The sequence below is a fragment of the Stigmatopora nigra genome, chromosome 12 (genome assembly GCF_051989575.1).
Source record: "Stigmatopora nigra isolate UIUO_SnigA chromosome 12, RoL_Snig_1.1, whole genome shotgun sequence".
NCBI classification, from domain to species: domain Eukaryota; kingdom Metazoa; phylum Chordata; class Actinopteri; order Syngnathiformes; family Syngnathidae; genus Stigmatopora; species Stigmatopora nigra.
Window position 1 is genome coordinate 10,767,162 of NC_135519.1, and position 25,073 is coordinate 10,792,234.

The window sequence follows — 25,073 nt, forward strand, 5'->3', positions numbered from 1 at the left end:
GTGATTATTTGTACATTGAAAATATTCAGTAAAATGAATGCCAAGATACTAGTGATATTTTGGTAGTATTTCTATTTGGCATTTATGCTTTACATCATCAGGTTAGAGCATGGGTCTCTAACTCCGATCCTCCAGTCTGTTTCCCTTGTCTCCCCCCACCAACATACCTGAATCAAATAATTAGCATTCTGAACAAGCTCCAGGACAGCTTGCTGATTAGTTAATCATTTGATTCAGGTGTGGTAGAGGAGGGAGACATGGAAAAGACAGACTGGATAGGTGCCTTCGAGGACCGGAGTTGGAGATCCCTGGGTTAGAGTATGTTTATCCCCAATTTGTTGAATTGACAAACTATGAATCAGTGTGTGCTATGAAAGGTACTTGCGCATAGTATGCAAAATATGATAAGAAGCAAAAAAAAAAAAGCCCCATTGGTTTTGGCCAGAAGCCACATGCTGCTCAAGAGCCATGTCCGCCATCACTGGCTTAAGAGTTATTTTATATAGGGTTGTATAGAGTTATATTTACTGTTTGAACTTTAATGGCTGCAGTTGTACCATTTTTTTCCACATGTTGATTTTATCTAGTTTTTTGTTTACTTGACTAACATTTCACATTTAGTGCCTTTGTGTTGTTGTATTTGTTGCGGATTTTCTTCCTGGCCAACATTAAGTTTACAATATTTTTGGATTTGGTGTCTTTAAATCACTTTTCCAGTTATTCGCTCGGGAAAAGTGGAGTTAGGAGACTCTCCTTGGGTGTCGCTCCTCTCCTCCATCCTGCCGAAGCCTCGAGCTTTTTATTTCCCCCACCCCAGCCCAAAAGAGGCAAGATTTCGGGAGGCCGGCTTCCAGTCAACGCCTGCGTGGAACGACACGAGCCGGCTATACGAAGCAGAATCGGAGAACACGTCGATGATATATTCGCGGATGTTTGGAAGGGCAATGTGAATATTTGCGGGGAGCGGCGGCGCTGTTGCTGGAGAGCTGGAATCCGAGCGGGGGTAAAGATGGCGAGCAGGCGCATCCACAGCCTCCTTTTGCTGGGACTTTTCCTCCTCCATGTGTCGGCGAAAGGAGCGCAACAACAGGAGCAACGGCACGAGGGGGAGGAAAAGGGGGATCAAGAGGAGGAGAGGTCCTGCCAGGGCGCCTTCGACCTCTATTTTGTCCTAGACAAGTGAGTGTCTTTTATTATTTATGGCTTTTTATTACTTTCTCATGGCTGCGCTTCGCCACGCAACCGTAGAGGAGGCTTGGAAACGCGTGGTGGTAGTTCGGCGAATGAAAACTCGGATCCAACAGCTGGATCCAACTTGGGAACCCCCTTTGTTTTCTGTTTTGTTTATTCTTTTTTATATAATGATGACAAAGACAATGCAACTATGACATACTCGGTTGGGTATGGGTTTGGGGATTACTTCTGGTTAGTGCCTCAAGTGTGGCTGGGAACACTGGAGGTGGTTTTTAGTTGGGTTGTGTTGTTCTGTTGGGCCGGTTCTATAGCAAACGGAGCTAGCAGAGCCACGGGATGTGGGTTGGGCCAGGGAGGATTGAGTTTCAGGTTTATGACGCCTTGCCTCGACTGTCTGCCTTCCTGCTTGCCTGCCTGCTGGACACAACAGCTGCAGCAGAGCCATATGCAAGTTCTGTCCTGTGTGGGCTTCATCCATATTTTGTTGTTGTGAAAGTAGTCAAAATATAATGTAAAGCTGCACTATAGACCATATTAGATCACTTTTGTTTAATTGAATGGTATTGAAGGCTTTTTTATTGTCCTTTTACATGTAGAATGAGATTTAAAGTTTCAACATGAAGTGCATGAATACAACAACATAAATAATGAATGCATAATCCATAAATTAGTGGTCCTAATGAGATCGGCAGAGATTTTTTTCCGTTTACAGCACAGATTGCAGAATAAATTTGGTTTGAGCAACTAAATATTGATTTGGCTTGCTTTTACGTGTCCTTAAATACCCTGGTACTCACCAAAAGATTTGTGAAGTGAACAATTTCAATGACATTTCATTTTTTTGGGCGGTCCACAACAACATCTGTCAGTCGCTCTTCACTCTTTACCCTTTGCAACCAAAAGTTTAAGAGGAGCCCGGGGAGAGTGTGTCATGCATGACCAGCTCTCCTGGTGCTTGGATTTGTGCATGTCTCCACAGGCCTCCAGGAATCTGATGATTCCTCTCAAAGTTACTGTCCATTGACCCATTCAGTTCAGCAGCACCCCAGTAGGAGCGAACTGGAGCGTCCATTATGATGAGAGAATTCATTTAGATCAGGGGTGTTCAAACTTTTTCCCCCCAAGATCTACTTTTCAAGGAGTTAACCTTCCACTATCAACTTTACTGCAGACATGCCAAATTCTTAAGAGCCTAGATAAAGAAACCAACAGAGGAGGGATCAAAATGTTATTGTTATGCGGTCTGCCAATAGTACCTTGGCGATCTACCAAGAGTTCCTTGGCAATTTACAGGTAGATCGCGATATACGTAGTCTACTCTAGATAAAAGAACCATCAGCTTCCTGCCTTCTTTATTGTCTAACCAACATCAAATTAAATGCTATTTTCGCTTGAACCCCAAAAGAGGACATGTGCTAGTTACAGTGAAATTTGTAGTTTTGTGCTCCCTTTCTAAATTCTTTCAGTATATGCCCTTTTTAAAGTGTGTGAATATGGGTAATAGTGATGGGTTCATGTCTCGGATGGAAATCATGTGGAAATTAGAGTTAGATCATGTACAGTAGAAAGACTATGGGATTACTGCCAGACATTACAGTGGAGGAGGAGGAGACAATCCTTCCACGACTTAGCCCCGGGCGCAATTTTGCTCTGTGTAATATCATTTTCAAAAGAAAGTAATGGAATTAGACTGAATTGAATTAGCATCTACCAGTTCCCCAGTGTTGCTCTTGAAAATCCTTCATCTGCAATCACAACGACTAATACAAGTGCAAATCTTTGCCTAAAGGTATTGCTTGAATGTATCATGTTAACCCACCTGCATTAACGGCATCCACCAACTTTTGTTGAGCAAATAGTGATTGTAATGCTTTACTTTTCCATTTCAATCAACTTGTGTAACAACTACCCCCAAATTCTGAGCCTTTTCTGTTTTTGTCTTCTGAGTTTGTTCCAAAACTGAAAAACGATGTCAAACCCCTTATATGGTCTTGTAAAGACTGTTCCCAGCAAATCCCTCCTGGAACCTTTATCATGCCCTTCTGTCAAGGAAAAGGATAAGTGGGGCAGGAAGGGACTGGTTAAACGGGTGGTACAAAAGAAAGGCATCATGAATCCAAACTGCTGTGACTTTCCTTCACTTTACGAGCCTCGGACACCCTTTCAGAGCACCACCACCCACTGTCCTTGTCTGCTGTTTGATGTCATTGCAACCCCCCCTGCTGAGTACTACTTGTGCATCCCTCTGCTGATCATGTCGCTGCCTTTTCACTCCCTCAACCTGTTGTTAGCCTGCCTGTGCTCATCACCATCTGTTCCCTCTCACTGCCACACACGAGCAAGCAAAAGGCCATACACACACATGCGCCTGGACACATGCAGGCCAGCTGCCCCGCTACATGTTCACTGCTACAGGCTGCTGCATCTGTCCCACCCAGTCTAACCTCAACCCTCTGGCCCAACAGCAATTAGCCCCCATTAGCAGCCCCCTGGGACTGGGCTTCATTAAGGAGACGGTCATGTAAACAGTTGCAGCATGCAGCACTGTACAGTGCAATATAATGGAATGTGATCCAGGGTAGCCTCGTCATACCATCACACTTCCTTCATACGAAAATGAAACAATAACATCTATATAGTTTCTATATTTGCTCTAAAGTATCATTTTTATTTGTCTTTCAGAATTAATATTGTATAGTGTTAAGGTTTAATGAATGGGAGTTCCCTGATATGAATTAGAAACTGTTTTTGATGTTTTTTCTCAACTATTTAATGCAAAAGCAGAGTAAAATAAATCCTGTTTTACAGATCTGGAAGTGTAAAGCATCACTGGATCGAGATTTACTCTTTTGTGGAGCAGCTGGCAGAGAAATTCATCAGGTACATTGTTGGCATTGCCTCATCAGAGTCAATTTAATATTAGCAAAATGGGCAAAATTTGATACAGATACATATTAATGATCATCTTTTGTTGAATTTGCTGAAAGTTGACAACCAAGTTCCCCATAATGCAATGCAAATGTGGCATGATAAAATTTAATGTAATATTCTAAGGAATTTACGTTTCCCTATTTCTATTGCATTTGTGTACAGTCTTGCTTTTTTAATAGCAAGATTTTTTTTTATTATTGTTTTATCTCAGAAGTTGCCCTTGAATAGTTTAGTTATTCTCAATTATGAAATGTGTAAAAGTTGTGACTTGAAAATGTAAGTGTCATGTGTGTCTTTCTAGTCCTATGCTGAGAATGTCCTTTATTGTCTTCTCCACACATGGCAAAATCATCATGAAGTTAACCGAGAACAGGTAAGATGCAGTACACTTCTGTATTTTATGTTTTGCTCTGTCTCAAGAGGCTGTTTTTTTTGTGATATCTGTCCATGTCAAAAATACTGAGCCAATTTCCATTTAAAAAATGGATGTAGCAAAATCCACAATATAATATGTTTGCTTTTTTTGTGTTGCACATTTTCTTCAACCTTCTGGCTTTTAGCTAATGGAATGCTCAGCGCCTGGAGAGCGCCACATCCCGTTTCTGTTCAAGTCATTCTCTTGACCACAAGTTTAACTCTCCATCCAGTTTTTCCTGTCATAGCATGGGCAACGCTGTTTTATTTTTTTTATAGCATAAAAAGACCTCATCCATTTTGCTTTATGTCAGTGTAAGAAATAACAACCAGCTGCACCACAAACTGAAGTATCCAAGTTTTTTGTATAATTGCAAACAACAATAATTGTTTATATACTGTGGAATGTCATATTTTGCTCTAATTTTATTTAACAAAACTCATAAGAGTCGTGGGATGCTGTCGTCTATCCCAGATACCTTAGGCCACTAGATTGGGTACACTGTGAATTAGTTGCCAGTCTGTTGCAGAGCACAAGGAGAAAAACAACCATTCATTATAACGTTTGTAGGTGTCAATGAGCCTTCCATGCATTAGTTTTAGGTGTGGAAGCAAAAATAGTACCCAGAGAAAACCCACGCTGGTACAGGGAGAACATGCAAACTCCATACTGGAAGACCAGAGCCTGATATTGAACCCTTAATCTCTGAACAATGAAGCAAAAGTGCTAACCGCCATACACTCAATCTACCATTTTTATATGCAATTCATTATAAAACGTTTTTCTAAATACATTTCCCCAAATATTTTCATTCATTTTCAACACTGCTTATCGTTGCATGAGGAAGGGATGCCTGTGTCGCCTATTATAGCAGAAGTTGGGCTAATGGCAGACTATGGTGTAATCTGGTCACCAGTTATAGTCCTAGGGCCCACATAGAGATAGACAACCATTTGAACTCGCACTCATTCTGCCACTGTGTGGGATCGGACCCAGAGTGCCCACACCAAAGTCAGGCAAAAGAACCGCTGCACCATCGACTGGCCTCCCTAAATGTAATGTTAATTATACAAGCAGTGCAGAGGATAGAATTGATTCCACACTAATTATAGTGTGCAATTGCTGGTGCAAAATCCTAAGTATTCAAACATTAAAACGGCATGTCCTTGCTGTGAAAAAAAAATAGACTACTACACTTGCGACATAAAAATGGAAAATTTCTATCAAGATTTATTTTTGTTTGTTGGTGTTGGTGTTTTTATTTTTAACGATGCTTTTGGTTTCAGAGAAACGATCACTAGAAGACTCCTGGATCTAAAAAGTGTGATTGCAGGAGGAGACACTTTTATGAACCTTGGCTTGGAGATGGTACAGTCAAATTTATCGTATTTTGATTAGATTTTTACAAGTATCACAGAAACAAAAAAGGTCTTACAACGCCAGATTTATAATGTCTGTCTTGATAGGCAAATCAACAGATATATCAAGAAAATCAAGGTACACTCTCTTTCTATTGACAATATAGTGGACTCTTTAGTACATGGGGCTTGAACTTTTCGTTTTTCCACAGGGACAGCCAGCGTTATCATTGCATTGACTGATGGGGAATTGAACGAGTGGCAGTTTGACACAGCGCAACGTGAGGTACAATGTGACAATCATGTTTTAAAAAAACATCTGTTTTTAACCATGAGTTCAAGGAGCTAATAGATTGACTACATTTTAGAAAAGGGCTCGGCAAACTATTCCACATAGGGCTGCAGTGGGGGTGTTTTTTTTTTATTCCAAACTATAGAGAGGGCACCTTTTCACCAATCTGGTGTCTGACATGTGCATGACGGGATTGCAGTCAGGTGCTTCTTGTTTTCTGCAGAAATCTCATTAGTTAAATTGTCTGTACTGAATCGGTTGTAACAAAAACTTGCGCCCGCAGCGGCCTTATAGGACCAGTTTGCCTACCACTGCTTTAGAAACTCAGCTACCTTGTTCCATGGTGAATATTATAGTAACTGAATGCTGCCTCGCCCTGCTTACGTCTTGGAACAGAACCCCTTAGGGATCTCGATGTTTTGTAGGGCTTAAACAAATCAAGGATGCATTTTGGGCCAAGTCTTTTAAGTATTTTGTAGACCAGCAGTAGTATTTTATAGTCTATCCTTTGACTCATAGGAAGCCAATGTAATGATTTTATAACCGATGTAATATGGTCCAATTTCCTTTAATTTGTAAGAATCTGGAAGCAGCATTCGGTATTAACTGCAGGTTTGTGACTGATTTTTTTGTCATATCCTGTAAATGTACCATTACAATAGTACAGGCGACTAAAAAATATGCATGAATATGTTTTTCCATGTTTTGTTTGGTTCTTTTAGGCTGATGGTTTCTGATTGAGCCAAAGAAATCCCTATCTTTTGAATAAGATTTGAACCACTGAAACAGTGTTAGAGATCCCCCTACCTATTGTTCCAGTCTGCTCTGTAATATGTTGTCATCGACTAGGTCCATGCAGCACTGAGATCCAGTAATACCTCAACAGATGATTAGTCTTCGTCATTGTTCCGTCGAATATCTTTGATACACAGTCACAGTACTGTGGGCGGAATACAGACTGAAATGACTTATAAAGATTGCTTTCATCACTGAAATTGTTCACATTTTCCTTCCCAGGCTCAGAGGGCCAGATCTATGGGAGCCATTGTGTACTGCGTTGGAGTCAAAGAATTTAACCAGACCCAGGTAGGAAGCACAAAAACAAATAGGATGGATGCAAAAGTGTAACATAAGAAAATACGACATTGTTTTTGCATTATTGTTTCTAGCTTGCTACCATTGCCGACACTATGGAACATGTGTTTCCTGTGTGGGGGGGCTTCCAAGCCCTCAGGGGAATCATTGACTCGGTAACACACACACACACACACCAACATGCTAACTGTGTTATCTCATCAAAACATCTTGTGGTTTAGATCATCAAGAAATCCTGCATTGAAATTCTCGCAGCTGAGCCATCCAGCGTGTGTGCAGGAGGTAAGGTCTGTGTGGTGTGCAAGGTTCCCTCCTTAAGACACCAAAGCAGTTATGCGTGGGTGGGTGGGTGGGTGTGATTTTGTCAGATGACAGCCATCCAAAAGCTTTGGAGTGGACAAAGTTGAGTAATCGCACGGACGCTTATGGCCGCGCGGTGACACACAGCGTATTGTCATTCAGAGCCGGGGGAGATTAGCATAGTCGCTTGGCCCCCCCACATGTGGGCCAAAAGGGGGGGAGGAGGAGGAGGAGGAGAAACTGGAGATGGTTGGCGGAATTAGCCATGAATCTTTAAGCTTGGCTTCCTCCCTGGCCTAGTTTGCCACATCGTATATGCTAAATAGCTACTCTGGCCCCTTCAGCCTCTATTTAAAGCTCATCTTTAAGTATTGCATGCCAGATTAGGAAGTATAAAAAACAACAAAAACAAATAATCACCAAATGAGATAGTGCAGGACCAACAATCAATCGATCATGAGACTTATTAGGGAATATGGTTATAAATTATCATTGTAACTGTATGTATTAATTGTCGCTTAAACAATCCTACAATAACCATAAACTAAAGTAAAATACAAGAGTCAGTCACTGCTACTCTGCTTGAGAATTTTATTTTCTTTAAAAATCAATCTGCCTATTTTTGCATTAGAAATCGCACTATAGTATACGTCAAATTTTTGGGAGGGCAATTTTTATTTGATAAAAAATGAACAAAGTACCGACAGTAAAGCGTAGAACAGGCATCCATCCCCCTTACGCTACAGCGTTATATTTCCATTTGTAAAGAACGCAATTTTTATGTCAGAGCCATTTTCTAGAGCTGTACACGACAACATAAAAAAACAAGAAAATAAATTGCACACAATTAAATATTGCAGGAGGCCACCTGGCCAAAAGGAATCAATAAATTGAATTGAACCGTCATTTTATGAATGCTATTTATTTGATGTACTGGACTGTAATGTGGAAAGAAGAGAAGGATAAGATGATCATCCGAACAATGAGAAGGACAATAGTCAGTGTACTCATGTGATAATTATCTTTAGTTTATTGCCAGTGTATCAGCCGACATGTTGACAAATATTTTCCAGCAGATTCATTTGTTATTCGATTGATGAGCACCCTAATGGTCAGTGAACTAAGAAACTCACTCCGACCAAAACTTGACTCTGGCCTAATTAATGAAGGGCAGCCTCCGTAATACACTGAGCTTATTATTCCAGTGTGCATCCTTTGTTATTAAATGAAGCCGTGTAGAAATAATCACAGCATGTGTGCTTTACACGCACGTTATTGTTGTAGCGTAATGCAAGATTAAGCAATTGTCAAGCACTGGTCAGCGTCTTAAAACCTCCATCTCGACATATTGTAACAATATTATTGTCTCTGTGTGCAAAACGGGCTTCTTAACATGTGAAGATGTTGTTGTTTTTTTTTACAACTCATGCACACACAAATCCCTCACAATGATGTGAAGTGACCAGACTGAGCAGCCTGCAAACAGGCCATCAGACTGGACAGTGAACATTGGGCCACACTATCAGACATGACAGCACTGATTCCACACACATACCGAATGTTGAACCTGAGATCTGACCTGACAGCAGAGATTGCTGCTTTCATTAGCGTCTGACCCGTCCCTCCCCGCCGTTCACTCCGGCGTGGCCCCCTCCCTGCCCTTCGCTGTCCCGTCGCACTAACGTGATTGAAGGGCCGCCGTTCGGACAAGCCGTACCCCAATTTCTGTCGCAGCTTAACAACAGAAAATGCAAAACGTAGACGTTTCGTGAGCAGTCACACACATTTATACTCGTCAAACATTCAGGTGAAGATGGACAAGGACGTGCGGCCACAGTGGTGGGCAGCAGCATATGTATGTTGCAAGTCAGCAGGGTGCCACCAGTCCAGACATACCATGATTGTGACAGTGTTAACTTTTAAGCCTGCTACTGTGTGACAGAATGCCTGTGTAGAGACTAATATCATCTCTATATGATAATATCCATAGAACTAACTATTATTTGTTCTTTTTTTAAATTATAATGACAACAAAACAACTAATATTTCTTGTATTATTCTAGTCGTTGCTGTTATTCATGGGTTAAATCATAGCAGAAAAAGAGCACGAAAAGGGCAAAACAAACAGGAAATGAGCATATTGTATTATTTGCGATTGAGTTTGTGTGTATACAAACTGGGCTTCATATACACTATGCACTAATTTGATGTATTTTTTGTAAAGTTCTGAGAGATTAGTCACTTTTCAGTAACTTTAAAAAGAAATTCAGAACACTTTTGCACTATGGCACTTACCCCAAAACAAAAGATGTTTTGGTATGTACTGTATGATTGAACTTATATCCTAATATATGCCTATCATGCTGACCAATTGTGGGATGCAGATACAAACTTCAAACTCTAAAAAGGCATAGTATTGCCTCTCCAGAGTGTTTAACTACTATTAAATTATACCTGAACTAATGTTTTAACAATTATAAAAATGCAGTGACAGCATGCTTAAGGACTGTAAAAATACAAAGCCAAAAACAATGTAAATTGACATAACCCTGCTTTTAAAAAATAAATAGAATCAAACCTTGCTTAGATATCCAGTTACAATTTGCACTGTGCTATGAAACATATCATAAATACCTATGAACCAACAATTCCACATTTAAAACATGTCTAACATGTCAGCAGAAACTTGTCGTGTAGTATCTGGCGTGACCTTTCCAACTACAGTCTCACGTATACTCCAACACCCCACTGCTTTTATGCAGTGATCTTCACGCTGGGACTTTTAAATGTTAAAGGTATGACCGATGTTCATGTCTGTTAGCCGGGAGGAGGCTAGAGGTGGCCAGCAAACTAGAACGCGAACACTCTATATGTTAAATCGTAGCTCGGAAAAGGCCAAGGAAACAAGTACAAGAGACAAAGTGCAGATATCTTGTGGTTCCATAGGTAAGGTCAGACCCACTTTGCCAGCACTATGCTGTTTTCAGCCCCGCAGGCCATGTTTTTCAACCAAATGTTTTCTTCCCACTCGACAACATATGCTGAGATGCAGCCACATAGACACTGCGGCATATGCTGGCAAGTCCCAGTCAGTGCACTTTAACAGCGCCTGAGGGAAACTAAAGGTCAAAGACGCATACGCACCATGCACACACGCCTCACGGCTGGCGACCACATACACACACACACACACAAATGTGCACGCTCCAAAATACAGGAGAACTTTTAGCATTTACACAAATCAGAGCATATTCAGGATTTTTTGCACCTGCACGCACAAGCACACAGATATATAAACAAACTGTAATGAGGTGTACACAAGCTTAAGTGCACTGTGGAAAGAAGTTGGCCATAGGCAAAGGCAAAGTAATGGGGAACAATTGCACAAATGTTTGTTTCTTTAATTAGAGAAAAGGTTTTCAATGGTTGGATGTGTGGGAAATAAAATGACGCCATTGTGTGTTTTTACAGAGAGCTTTCAGGTTGTGGTGAGGGGAAACGGGTTTCTCCATGCCAGAAATATTAACCAGGTGCTCTGCAGTTTCAAGTTGAATGACACACACACTCTAGGTAAGTTGTGGAAACTCAATGGCAAGATCACAATTGGGCATGAATGGTGGAAGATTATGGGGAAAAAAATGGCATGCTTATTGAATTTTTACATTTAAAAACTAAACAACAGGTGCAATATAGGATGAGAGCATCATATTATAGAAAAATTCCAAAAGGTAGATGAATCTTCCAAAAAAAAATTATCAATCTAATGAAATTTGACAATGATCTGCATCACATTCAGCTGGATTTTCAATGCCCAAATTATAATTTGAAAAGATCCATATTTAAAAGTTATATTCAAATTATGTTGATCAACAGCAGTGTATTCTGACTTTTTGAAACTGCATTTTTGTGGGATGTGTCACTAAAATATAAACACCAGGAAACAAATGTATGCAGAACAAATTTTCATAGCGTGTACTCCCATGTTTTGGTGTAGTTCAAAATTGCACAATATTTGCATACTTTGGAACGTCAGTATACGATAGTACTAGCAAAGTTTGAGCATGGGGAGTCATTGGAAAATCTTAAACAGGCCTGATTTGAATTTTCTGCAGATGAGAGGCCAAATGGGATAGAGGACACATTCCTTCTCTGTCCTGCTCCTGTTGTCGAAGAGGTAGGGAGGTGAGTTGCACAATTTAGCCTTTTACCTATGCACTTTTCTTTACATATTTCGAGAGCAAACTTAGATGTCTTTGCCTGTACGTGAGTCCGATGTTGACGCCACGTCCTTGATAACATCTCGGCCAAAGTCACTGAGCGTGCGTGATCAATCAGAGTTTGTCACAGCTAACGAAGGTAGACACCGATCAGAGGAGGAGAGCCCAAGAACACAACTTAATGAGTGCCTCCTGGTTTAGACTTTCACAGCCTCCTCTTTCTGTATTGTCTGTACATATGAATATGTGTGGTATCCCAATGTGTGTCTGACACTTCATGGGGAAAGAAAGTGTCACAGGAGGTGGCCAGCGAGTGTAAAGTTTTCTCCAAGCATTTGCAGTTCTGCCCTCGGTGATGGCAAACGGAAGTTTTCTAGTGGGGCAGACAGAGCGCAGCTTTGGGCCGAGCTCCAAGTGGACCCAGGCCCGGCGGCGTTCCCGGGTCCACTGCCCCGGAGTCTGGTGCATAATTATACTGTGCCACCCCGTGGCTTCAGACACCTCCGAGTCATCATCTGTCTTGATGCTGTCACTCAGATTTCTTGTGTGGTTTGAGCCCTTCTGCAAAGTGATTTGTTCACACAGAAACACTCCATGTATGAAAATGGCGAAGAGAAATGTTGTTTTTGTAGTGCAGATGATGAGGACATTTATTTAATTTACTGATTTACATACATACACTAGTAAGGGTATTAAAAATAGATTCCGTGATAAATCGGAATATTATGGCTTATATTGATTCAAAATCAGTCTAAAAGGACTCCTATCCAGTAGTACACAGCCGCCATACTTTGCAATCTGCTGAAATAACTGCACATGTTACATGTTGTCAATCAAGCCTTTTTGTGAGGACGGACAAGAATATGGTGCATCATCATACGCCTGAAGTAGTGAATATTTTCATATAGCTGAAGGCCATTATTGCACAGTCAACGCTGCTTGACATCCTTACGTTCGACTAAAAGGAAGTCTGCTGTGAATAGCCCAAGGGCCCAAAGGGAAGCCCATCAATTGCCGGATGATCAGTGGAGAAACACACCTAGTGCACTAACATTTATCAATCTAATTCATTCCACCGAATGGAAGCTAGAGATGGTGTCGTGATTATATTTACAGCTATATTCAAGTCAACTGTTTTGGATAGATCTTAAGGGTGCCAACCGGACCTCGAAGACCTTCAATCCCTTCCTGTTTTATCTGAGCCGTGTCTCTTAGAATGAAGTCATTGACGCCGGCTTCACACAAATCTGTGTTGACTGCAATCCTTCCGGATTCACCGACAAAGAGCGCACACAAACATGAAGCAAAGACACATATAGTGGGGAGATGATGATTGATAGAGATTGATAGCAGCATGTCCCCCGACCATATGACCGGGGAATCTTGGAGTGGCACCTGCACTCCCCATTCTCTCCTCCCAAGTCAGTGAGACAGCCAGAGTCAAGTCAAAGTCGTTCTTATAGAGGCTATGGTGGGCAAGGAAATCAATAGGCATTGGCCCTATGGGTTCTCAAAAGGGAGTGATAATGCTGAAGGGATTTCAGACAAAAAAGGTTCTCTTCATCCCATCCCCCACTTGCGCTCTATGAACACCCCACCTTGCAGTGACCTCCCCCCGTCACCACCCTCTCCTCACATGTGGACCCGAAGCTCAATGCCCTCTTGTCTCTGTCCCCCCAAACCATGAGCAAAGCACAAGAAGCCTTTCTCCACTCTTTTCCCTAAACCAAGAACTACAATTTGCAGCTGCCTCCTTCACAGCTCCTCGATTCGGCTGTTGGCATCTTTTGTTTTGTTCTGTGCAAGACAAATCAGTCCATTCAGCCATTAAAAAGAGCTAATTGTTTTCATTCTGTATTTGCTTTCTTAATGTTGAATACCATCCACATTTGGGTTTATTTTGTGTGTTGTTTCTTTGAGTAAAATGCTATATATATGTATATATATTATTTTATATATATATATATATATATATATATATATATATATATATATATATATATATATATATATATATATATATATATATATATATATATATATATATATATATATATATATATATATATATATATATATATATATATATGTATATATGTATATATGTATATATGTATATATGTATATATATATATATATGTATATATATATGTATATATATATGTATATATGTATATATATATGTATATATGTATATATGTATATATATATATATATATATGTATATATATATATATATATATGTATATATATATATATATATATATATATATATATATATATATATATATATATATATATATATATATATATATATATATATATATATATATATATATATATATGTATATATGTATATATATATGTATATATGTATATATATATACTTTTGAGATGTAAGCAGGCACAATTAATTCATGGTGGTTTAACACACACATTTAAAGTCCCGAAGAGTAGTCATCTTTCTCATTAGAGTGTTGTGTTGAACATTTTTGAAACCCTCATGTGGATATTAACTTTCAACATCACTTGTCCTTGTCAGGGTAAAAGGGGGCTGGAGCCTATCCCAGCTCACTTCAGGCAAAAGAGGGATTACACCCTAAATGTACACTTAAGTATGTTATCTCCATTTTTGTTGCAGGGTGATCTACCTTCAGGTGAGCATGAATGAAGGCCTATCCTACATCACCAGTTCAGTTCACATCACCACTACTGAATGTGTGAGTACACCCCGTGCATCCTCTTAATCTATTATTTGATCTATTTCACTTTTCCTTTCAAAACTTCTTTTGGATTTCCTTCAGTCCTCTTCTCTTCTTTCTGAAGTCTCCTCTGTTGTGTGTCATCAGAGGAGGCTGTGAGTACTGGAATGCCCAGCAGCATAAGTTTGGCTCCATATTATTTTCTCTCTGTCTAATTTGACGTCTGTTGTTTTCTATGTTTCGCCTGGACAGTTTGACGGCACCATTGTGCTGATTTCTCTGCTGGTTGTGTTCTTGCTGTTGGCCCTGCTACTCATGTGGTGGTTTTGGCCTCTCTGTTGCACTGTGGTAAGTCCACATTTTACTATTTTTGTTAAATTTGGAACCAACATGTTTTGGGCCATTATATTATGTTTGACTTCATGTAATCTTCAGGTCATCAAAGAACATCCCCCTCCACCTCCCCCAGAGCCTGTAAGTACATTGCAATATATAGTACAGCATATATTATTTGTGTATTTCACCGTGAATGTGTAAATATCCACTGTAATATTAAAAAAAATATTTAAAGACAACTTAGCATGTGCACCCTAGCCGATTTTTTTTTAGTAATTTTCAGTTTCTGAAGTTCATAATGGGAAATATATATTTTTTTACATCTTAACAAAAAAAAATGTTAGTAGAAATGTTATCGTTGATGATTGTCTGTGTTATTTTAGCCAATCAAATGCAAGTATTCCAGATTGCCCACCCTCCCTCATAATGTCAGTTATACCCATTATGCCTTGTGTTTAATTCCTTAAGTGGTGGCATTTTTGGGGATTCAAACATTATTTACTCCGTTATCAAAAGTCTAAGAAATTCATTTACACGCAGGTACTTATTGGAAAATTGCCTAACAGATTAGTTTCATTTGAATCATCCTGAAGACATGATCACAGCTTAGAAGAGTGTCCTACTGGTTTGCATTTTTGCTTATTTAAAAGCTCATTTACATTCTTGGCATTCAGAAATTGGCTGGGTGTTAACACACTGTGGTGGATCAAATCAGAAGAAATTCATATTCCACTTTACAGAGAATTGAGCCAGATGGCCACCACAAGTATCGTAAGGCAGTAGAAATGAGATTCTTCTTGAATAATGAAACACAAAAAAGGAAATGTGACTTAGCAAAATGAGCCACAACTTCAGTTTCAAATGTTATTCACCTTGTGAAAAAATGTTGCATTCTCTCTGTGGGTATTATACAATTAATTATGATATGCCAGTTCGCGTATAGTTATAGTATTACTATTGTGACAGGAATCAGACGATGAAGATGGGATGCCCAAGAAAAGGTGGCCCACAGTGGACGCATCTTACTACGGAGGACGAGGAGTAGGAGGCATCAAACGCATGGAGGTACACATTTGGACACATTCAGCGCATTGTAGATATGGAATGTCATTGGTTATTAACATGTTGGCGCAGGTGCGCTGGGGTGAAAAAGGCTCCACTGAAGAGGGCGCCAAGCTGGACAAACCCAAAAATGCTGTTGTCAAGATGCCAGAGCAGGAATTTGAGCCATATGAGCCCAAACCTCGCAAAAATAACCGCCGACGTACCCAGCAGAGGAGATGGTACACACCTATTCAGGTTTGTCTTCAAACCATGCGTGACCTTTATTAAGACTTGTTGAGTATCTTCATGAATGATGTGGTTTTTTTTTTGAGTAATCAATGTGTGCAAAATCCCCCCCCAATCCAGGGGAAGCTCGACGCACTTTGGGCTCTCTTGAGAAGAGGGTACGACCAAGTCTCGCTGATGAGGCCTCAGCCTGGAGACCAGGTGAGTTCTTACTGGAATTCTTTCATTTAGTTTGTGACGAAAACAGAATGTGCACAACATTATGACTCGTGCATGATTGTAATATTTTGATGGGGTGGGTTGCAGCCACTTAAAAGCTTTGTTGCAAACAATGTGTTCATTTTGGGGACAAAGATAGAAAACATCTGCCGTCAGTTGCACAGACTGCTCCAATTTCATTTTACACTGTAATAGCAACAATTTTTCTCTTATTGTTAACAAAACCTTCACTTTTTACTTCACATTTCGGAATCTGTGCAATACTGTCAACCACCATTGCCACAGTGACATCATGGTGTAACATAAAGATGTTTAAAAAATAAGAATAGAAACTAGTGTAGCAAAGCGGCCACTGTTTTCTAACCTTAGACCCTCATACTGCACCCCCATAACCCTTGGGACATGTTTTCATCATCATGCTGGTTGCTATGGTGTAAAATCTGCAGTTGTCAATGGTCCCATTGTCACTCACTATATTAGGAAATGTATCAATTTGGCCTCTGTGTCATATATTCTTCGGCATGTAACAGTATGCCTATAGAGTCCATGAAAAAAAAAAAGATGCCATCAGTGGATTCATCCCCCAGTTGTAACTTGTTTTTTTTCTTCTTAATAGTTGCACAATTCATCTTTTTAGGATAGACATTTCTAGAGGTTTTCTCAGTCACTTCACAGTGACGCCTTAACAATGAGCGCAACTACCTTCATGCCCCATTAACTAAGAAAAATGAAAGTACTCTTCACATATAAACAAAAGAAGGAGAAAGTGAAGGGGGTGCACTTCCATGGCAAGTGAGAGCAAGTTTCGGCTGAAAGGCATGGAAGACATAAAAGACTGCAATGACTTCTTGTCAAAGAGAGCTGACAGTTAAGCATTGAGGAGTGACAAATTATGTAAAAAGAAGCAAAAGGAGGAAACGACAGTCTGACAATGTGAAGAGCATTGCATTAAATTGGAAGATCAAAACTACAATATTAGAACCATTTCAATACAAAAATATCTGTCGTGATTGATGAGCATTCCTCAACTTTCTAAGTCTTTTTTTGCCACCTTTTGGAACACATTGCTGCAATGAAATTTAAATTTAATGACTTTTCACGCCCCTAAAACTGGCATTTGAACATTATACATCTTGTGTTTTTGTAGTGTATAAAATAATTTTGAACACATTATACAAATTATACAGTAGCTATTTTTATTAGAGGTGTGACAGGATATTAAAATGTAGAAACTGGGATTTGGTTTCAAGAAAGCAAATAGTGAAAATTGTCTTATTTTTAAAAATGCAATTAGATAAAAGGGACAATTTTGGTTGATATTCCAAATGACATAGTGTGAAAAAATTAAAACATTATAAAAAACAATTGTAGCAATAATCAAAGCATAATAAGCAATATGTTGAGCTTTGAATCCTTAGCAGCAACAACAACGTGAATATGAAAAATGCAATTATTATTTTTTACTAGTGTAAAACACACAAACACCTTCATTCCTTGGCATTTTTCCTAAAAGACAACCTCTAGAGCGCCATCCATTTTACAGCATTTCCACCCATATTTCAATGCCCACAGAGCGCACCTTTTCATGACTATTTAAAAATACAGACTATGAAAAGAAATATTATCCTCTTCTTCCATCGTTGATTCAAATAGATTGGTCATGTACCGCTGTCAAAGGCAGCCAATGAGTCCAAAAATTGATCAACTCCAGTGACGAAAAAAGCACAGCAAAAGCTGAAAAGATTGTTGCTCTTATCCCGCTTTCTCCCCGCATTACTTTTAGCTGGCTGCATCTGCAAACGGCCATCAGCGTGCTGCCACTTTCTGCCACATGCTGTCTTTGCATTTTGTTTCTCAACTGCATGCATGTGTGTGGGCATCCTTGTCACTGTAAGTTGTGTGTCAGCACTGGCGAGTGAGCGTCACACAAACAGATGGGCAGTTTAAAGGCCACGAGCCATATTGTGACACAAGAGATTCCCTTCTTTTGTCCACACAGCTGATGGCACGGATGCTCCGTCACACAGCACAGGCCAGAGCCCCCCCCTCTTCCTGTCACCCAATCACTTTGCTTTAAAGCCTCACTTCGCCCTAATTTCATCCAACACATTTTATCACTCACTTCTTATAGCGTTTAAGAGACGACTTTTAATGTCTGCTACACGTCCAAAGAATCCGTCTCTTGTCCTTTTCGGGGGTGAAAGCTTGGACGTCACCAAGCGAAAATTAGCTTGCCAGTCAATTACTGGGATCATCCAATTTATGAATCTGTATGATAAAATGATAGATATCAATGTTAATTTTTTTTATTGATGGTAAAAAGAAGCGGCTGGGGAAAAAGGCCTTGTTCCATAAATTGACTAAAAATGGACAGAAAAAGCTGAAACTCTGGTGAATGGTCTTCCATAAACTGAATAATGTGTGGTTGTAATTTGAAAAAAAATTGCTTTTTAATCCAAGTCAAAATAGAAATTTTCATGGCTACGCATCTTTTTGGGTCACCCTGTATAATCTATAATTTAACCTTCATCATATTTTGATTTTAACCTTGTAAACGCTAAATTTTAATCTTGTTATATTCATATTACTTTTTCTCTCTGAATATTACAATGCATCACTTAACCGCGGCACACCTGATCATTGTAATGATCACCTGTAATCTGTCATTTAAACAAACTAGATAAAAGTCATCCACAATGTTGATCGGCAAATACATAAAAACGAGTTGTTGTTTCATCTACTCAACTCTGTAGTCAGTGCTGTCATTCATGCTCACATCTTATCTTTCTAAGAAATATATGTCATCTGAGGTTTGAGGCCAGTACTACAGTGTACTAGCGAGGAGCATGGTACACACGTGAGTGCTAGGCAGTAATGTCGTGCTTGGCGACAGGCAGAGCTGTCAAATCCGATGAGTGTCTCTATTCTCACGTCCTTTCTTTACTGCAACGGAACACCAAAGTGCACGCACAGCATATTGACTGGATCATATTTGTTTGTGAGTGAAGGGCAAAGTCTTGAGGCTTGGGAAGACACTGTAGGAGAAACTATGCAAGTGTTTTAGGCTCTTTTCCTTAAAAATCAACGAAGTAAACACTTGCTAAGAGGGAAAATAAAGCTGACAATAATTCCAACCAATCAGGGAAGTATAGTGTAATGTCCAGTTAAGACTAGATTCTCAATTGAAATACTTTTTATCCCTCATGGCATTTTTTTAAGTGCATGTGACAAGAAAGGAAACAATCTATCCTTTATGAGCATCCACAATTAATGCACAGCTATGGCCTGCTGACCTGCGCGGCACAATATAGAGATTTAAAACTAAAAACAAAAAAAAAGATCTCTAAAGTGGAAAAGTAGCAAGAGGGTGGGCCAAATCTGTGGAAAGTTGACACAAAATGAAAGTGCGGAATGCGCTTGTCTAAAATCCAAAAGAACACAGGAACAGGAAGTTTGCTGATGGCAGTTCAGATAAAATTATCTTGTAGATTATGTATACTTGTTGAAACGTGAGCGAAATAGTAGTCAGCGTTAGTTGACCTTAATTTCTCCCTGCGAGCATGCTAATGTGAATTGAATTGGAGGTTTTTAATTGGCATTTTACAATTATAATGAGATTTAAAGCTTCACTAAAAAGTGCACAAATAACAAGAAAAAACACAAATAAATAATCACTAAACAAGTAAGAAATAAGTAGTCAACAACATAAATAAGTAGAGAAGTGCAAACAAATGAACAAATCAATAATCAATCAATAATAAATGCTGTTGTCTATGATTACCTTGGTGTATAATAGATAAACATTTGAATTTAAATGCATTCCCTTTGCCATTCCTTCCTCAGTGAAGAAAATTAAATAATTCCCATGACCAAAAACCACATGATAACCGCTTAACATAATGGTAATTTTCCAAGATTTCTCTCCAATCACCAGCCAACCAATACACCCAATGAGCAAAGTTTACTCTCATTGTTGTTTGGATATAAATAACTTTTTTTCTTTTTTTTTCTTTTAAACACTAATTCCCTTGTCTTGGTCCTGACTTTACAGCCTCCTCCTCCCAAACCTCCCAATCCCTGTTTGTATTCATGAGCCACTGGGTCCATTCAGGCCATATGTTGCGGCAGAGGCATTTCCACACACACAACACACAACACACACTCATATTCATGAGCTTGTGTTCTCATTGTGTCCATATGCTCTGGCTAGTGTGGTGTCGCCGTTTCCCAAACCGGCCCGTTCGCCGCAGCCCGGTGACAAGACCTCAGCAGTCACTCCCCCGCATCCCTCCTCTCCCCAAGTGGACTGACCCCAATCAATTACGCACCCCCTCATATAGTACATACACTGATACAATAGCGCCCCTCAAGCCACAAAGCTACTTCTACTAGGGCCATCTAAATGGCCCCTGTGTGACTTTAGGGCCTCTCTGTTTAATAAGGTGTTATAATCAGACCACCAAGGACACAGAGAGCGCTCTTCTCCATCCCTCACAACAACGCTGACTTTGCAAGCAACCATTAATGAGGACAATAAGAGTATCGTCCCACTTTCTGCTGCCTTGTAAATCATGATTAGCACCCTCTGTTAACTATTGCTGGCATATTTAGAAATGGGCCTTTATGTACAAAACACATAAGACGTAATAAGGCACTTTCTGTTTGGTGTCACAGCACAAGAGAAGGAAAGGGGACGACTGCATAAATACATGCGCCTAATTTTGCAAGCGTCCCTGCTATTGTGCTGCAGGTGTGAAGGCAAGACAGGCGCGTCTCTGTCCGGCTGCAAACACTCTCGCCTCTGTCGCAACCAACTGGGATGTAACTCGCCAAGTCCGTCGTTTAGCTGCTCGTCGCTGTTTCGCTTCAAGACAGCAAACACTAAAACCTTATATCTCCTGTGTCCTAACTGTGGCCCACGGCCTAGTTATCATTACCCCGCCGCGAATGCCGGAAATATTACCGAACATGGCCCGCACAAGAATATTAAATTCGGGCCTACGTTGCACTTCTTAGCTTTAACACTAGATGGTGCTTGTAACTTAAACAGGGCTTCTCCATTAGCTCATGGGTCAAAAGCTGACAACACGAAATGAAATGAATGTGGAAAACTGTGTTTTACCAGTAGTACAAATATTGATTCATTTTCCGTAGAGCTTATCCTCACAAGGACCGTGGGGGGTGCTGGAGCATATCCCAGCTAACCGTGGGGACCAGGCAAGGAAGACAAAAGGAACGGACAAACATCCACCCTCACAAATATACTTTGGGGCAATTTATTCAACCAACCATAGTTAGCATATTCTCCCTGGGTTTTCTTCGTGTACTTTAGTCCCCTCCTACATCCAAAAATATGCTGGGTAGGCTGGTTGAACACTCCAAATTGCCCCTAGGTATTATTGGCTGCCAGTCCCCTTGTGCACTGCGATTGACTGGTCAACAATTCAGGGTATCCCCCGCCTGGTGTCCATAGTTCATTGGGATGGGCTCCAGCACCCCCTACAACACTTGATTGGTTCAGAAAATGAATGGCTTTATCATCCAAGCAAATTACACTAAAACCTCAAAAAAACACTGACAAATTTCTTTGTCAGCAATGAACAAATTCAGACACAATAGCTGAAACATAGCCAACACCAAATAGTTGTTTTCTAAACCTTTCTTTTTTTCCAGGGGCGCTGCATACGCTTTCACAGAGTCAGAGAAGAGTCCCCCACCTACACCCACGCTGTCGCCCCTAAACCCGCTCCCACTGCTTCCCTTCCTCCGGCCCCTGTCGAGCTGCGACCCCTCGTCTCCAATTCTGTTCCTCGCACCAAGCCCCCACCAAGAGAGCCCCGCACCACGCCCCCGTCACGCACACTCCCTCCCGGACCACCCCCTTCCCGAGCGCCCCCGGGGCCCCCACCTTCCAGACCCCCTCCCAGGCTGTGATGAGGAAGAGGGAAGGGAACGGAGTATTTTTCTCTCTTGCAAGCCTAAGGGTCTTGTTGCTGGACAGCAAAAGCATAGTATTTTTATCTTCACATGCAAACTAGCCTGATATTTTGTTACTTTAATACTCACATGGTGACTATTAGGAGAAAGAATATAAGGGTACATGTTAGATTTTAGATTGTTTGTGTACCTGTATCATGTTTGGGTTAATCCCATAAAACACACAGACAACCACTAACATCTTTTAGTAGTCTTCAGTGAACTTAACGTGCATGTTTTTAGAATGTGGGAGTTTAACCGAGAACCTCAGAAGTACAGGCAGATGTGCGAACCACTAATCAGTCACGCGCTTTGATTGTTGCATCATTTTTATTCTCACATAGGAAAAAAAAGCTTACCGCTTTGGTAGAATGTTCAGTGTTTTAAAATTCAAAAAAACAACAACAAAAAAATATTGAATTAAATGCTTTTATTGTCATTATGCAAATATAACGGTAACCATAAGCACATTGCAATGAATAGTGGAGAGATTTTTTTTTTTTTTTTACCCTTTTGAAAAGTTGCAAACATGGCCACGATTCTTTTACATTTCACCACAAGTTAAAACTTAAGTTGCAACTGCAGGGCAGTTTTTTTTTACAGATTTTATTTATTTTATTAGGCATGGCTGAGTCCAACACTATGGTTTTACTTTTTGTGATGTCAAAGTGTTTTTTTTTTTAATAGGTATTATTAATATTAAAAAAAGCCCATTAGACTGATACAATGTTCCCTCGCTACTTTGCGGTTCAGCTATCGCAGATATTTTTTGGGGAAAAAAATACAAATATTTGTGCTGTAGAGGTTAACTCGCGTGATTCCCATGTGAGAGGCTGGAGTTAGATTCCCAGATAGGAAACATTTTCCCTTAGTTGTTTCTATATAGTTGTAGTCAAGACCTTCCATTAATGACAAAAAAAAGTGTGGCTGAATTGTGGTGTAGAGGTTAAGTCACTTGCTTCCCATGTGGGAGACCTGGGTTCGATCCGCGGCCGAGACACTTTTTCACTTAGTTGTTTCTTTGGACTTCTTCTTAAGAAACTCAAATGATTACTAAGAAAAGTGTAGTCACTTGGTTGGCGCAGAGGTTAGATCACAGGACTCCCATCTGGGAGACCTGGGTTCGATTCCCGGTCGAGACACTTTTTCACTTAGTTGTTTCTTTGGACTTCTTCTCAAGAAACTCAAATGATTACAAAGAAAAGTGTAGTCCACTTGGTGGCGCAGAGGATAGTGCACAGGACTCCAGTCGGGGAGACCTGGGTTCAAATCCCGGTTGAGACACTTTTTCACTTGGTTGTTTCTGTGGACTTCTCCTCAAAAAACTCAAATGATTACAAAGAAAAGTGTAGTCACTTGGTTGGCGCAGAGGTTAGATCACTGGACTCCCGTGTGGGAGACCTGGGTTCGAATCCCGCTGTCGTTTGGCTGAAATTGGAATTGGAAAGAAGAATTGCTCAATGGAAAAAGAAGAAGGAAAAAAAAAAAGAAAAAAACTTTTTAATTTATATTAAACACTTAGTCATACTTTTCAGCAAAAGGTTATATTCCGAACTGCCTTCGGCAGTTCGGAAGACAGTTGAAGGACCTGTCTGTGCGAAAGGCGTTCTCGGGTCGGCCTTCGGCCGACCCTCGACCGCTTGCTTGGTCAGTGAACCGGCGACACCGGGAAGCGAACTCACGTTCTCTCGGTGCAGAGGCGAGTGTGCAACCCACTACACCAACTCGTGCCCCACTTATACATGGGTGTTGAAACGTTTTATCCAAGGAAATGGGGTGAAACACTTAGTCATTTTTTTGACAAAATGCTTCATACACCACTGAATACTTATACACTTAAACACTTAGGCATTAGAACTTATACTTTTAATTGAATAATATTTGGAAAATCTTTGCCTGCACTGGGATTCGAACCCAGGACCTCAGAGGTGGTAGACTGATGACTTATCCATTGGGCCACCACCCAGTGTGAGAAAGTGGTAGTACTTATACTTTCACCTCTTTCATTTACCTGAAACACTTAGTAATTTTTTTGACTAAATGTTTCATCCACCACTGAAGACTTATACACTTACACACTTAGGCATTAGAACTTATTCTTTTAAATGAATAATATTTGGAAAATCTTTGCCTGCACTGGGATTTGAACCCAGGACCACAGGGGTGGTAGACTGATGACTTATCCACTGGGCCACCACCCTTTGAAGTAAAATAGTAGTACTTATACTCTAATCTCATTCATTTAACTGAATAATATTGGGAAGATTTTTGCAAACACTTAGACACTTAGGCATTAGAACTTATTCTTTTAACTGAATAATATTAGGAAAATCTTTGCTTGCACTTGGATTTGAACCCAAGACCAAAGAGGTGGAAGACTGATGACTTATCTACTGGGCCACCACTCTAGAGGATTATGCAGTAGTATTTGTTGTTTTGTCACTTTCCACTCCCAGATCATACTTAGTACTTTATTCCCCATTACCCGCGATAACAGAGGGAACACTGTATTAATTTCTGCTATTTTTATAACTTTAGTACCAAAGATTACCTTGAAACTTTCTCAGTCAATGACTGAAATAATCACTCAGTTGCATTATTTCTGTATTACCAGTTTCAATAAAGTTTTTCTTTTTTTAATGTGGGTCACCTTCCATCTAATAAAAGTGATGTATTTCCTCAATATTCGAGATCCTTGCGCAAATATGCTTACAAGACCAATTATGATGTGTATTATTTAGTGCTTCA

General features: G+C 40.0%; 1 protein-coding gene across 4 annotated transcripts; it reads left to right on the plus strand.

The window, feature by feature from the left end:
• The first annotated feature begins 242 nt into the window (after positions 1–242).
• Positions 243–22,775, plus strand: antxr1d (ANTXR cell adhesion molecule 1d). Of its 4 annotated transcripts, none has more exons than XM_077729907.1 (19): positions 243–318; positions 718–1,179; positions 4,003–4,074; positions 4,427–4,498; positions 5,827–5,908; positions 6,007–6,037; positions 6,111–6,184; positions 7,208–7,276; positions 7,360–7,440; positions 7,507–7,567; positions 11,057–11,155; positions 11,698–11,767; positions 14,444–14,522; positions 14,757–14,852; positions 14,940–14,978; positions 15,807–15,905; positions 15,975–16,139; positions 16,251–16,331; positions 22,023–22,775. In XM_077729907.1, exons 2-19 carry the CDS (start codon positions 1,010–1,012, stop codon positions 22,281–22,283), a joined length of 1,701 nt encoding a protein of 566 aa, XP_077586033.1. In that variant the 5' UTR covers positions 243–318; positions 718–1,009; the 3' UTR covers positions 22,284–22,775. The 4 variants fall into 4 exon arrangements, with proteins under 4 accessions (XP_077586033.1, XP_077586036.1, XP_077586035.1 ...); XM_077729910.1 differs by lacking the exon at positions 22,023–22,775 and adding an exon at positions 16,966–18,153; XM_077729909.1 differs by having other exon boundaries at positions 255–312.
• The last annotated feature ends 2,298 nt before the right edge of the window (positions 22,776–25,073 follow it).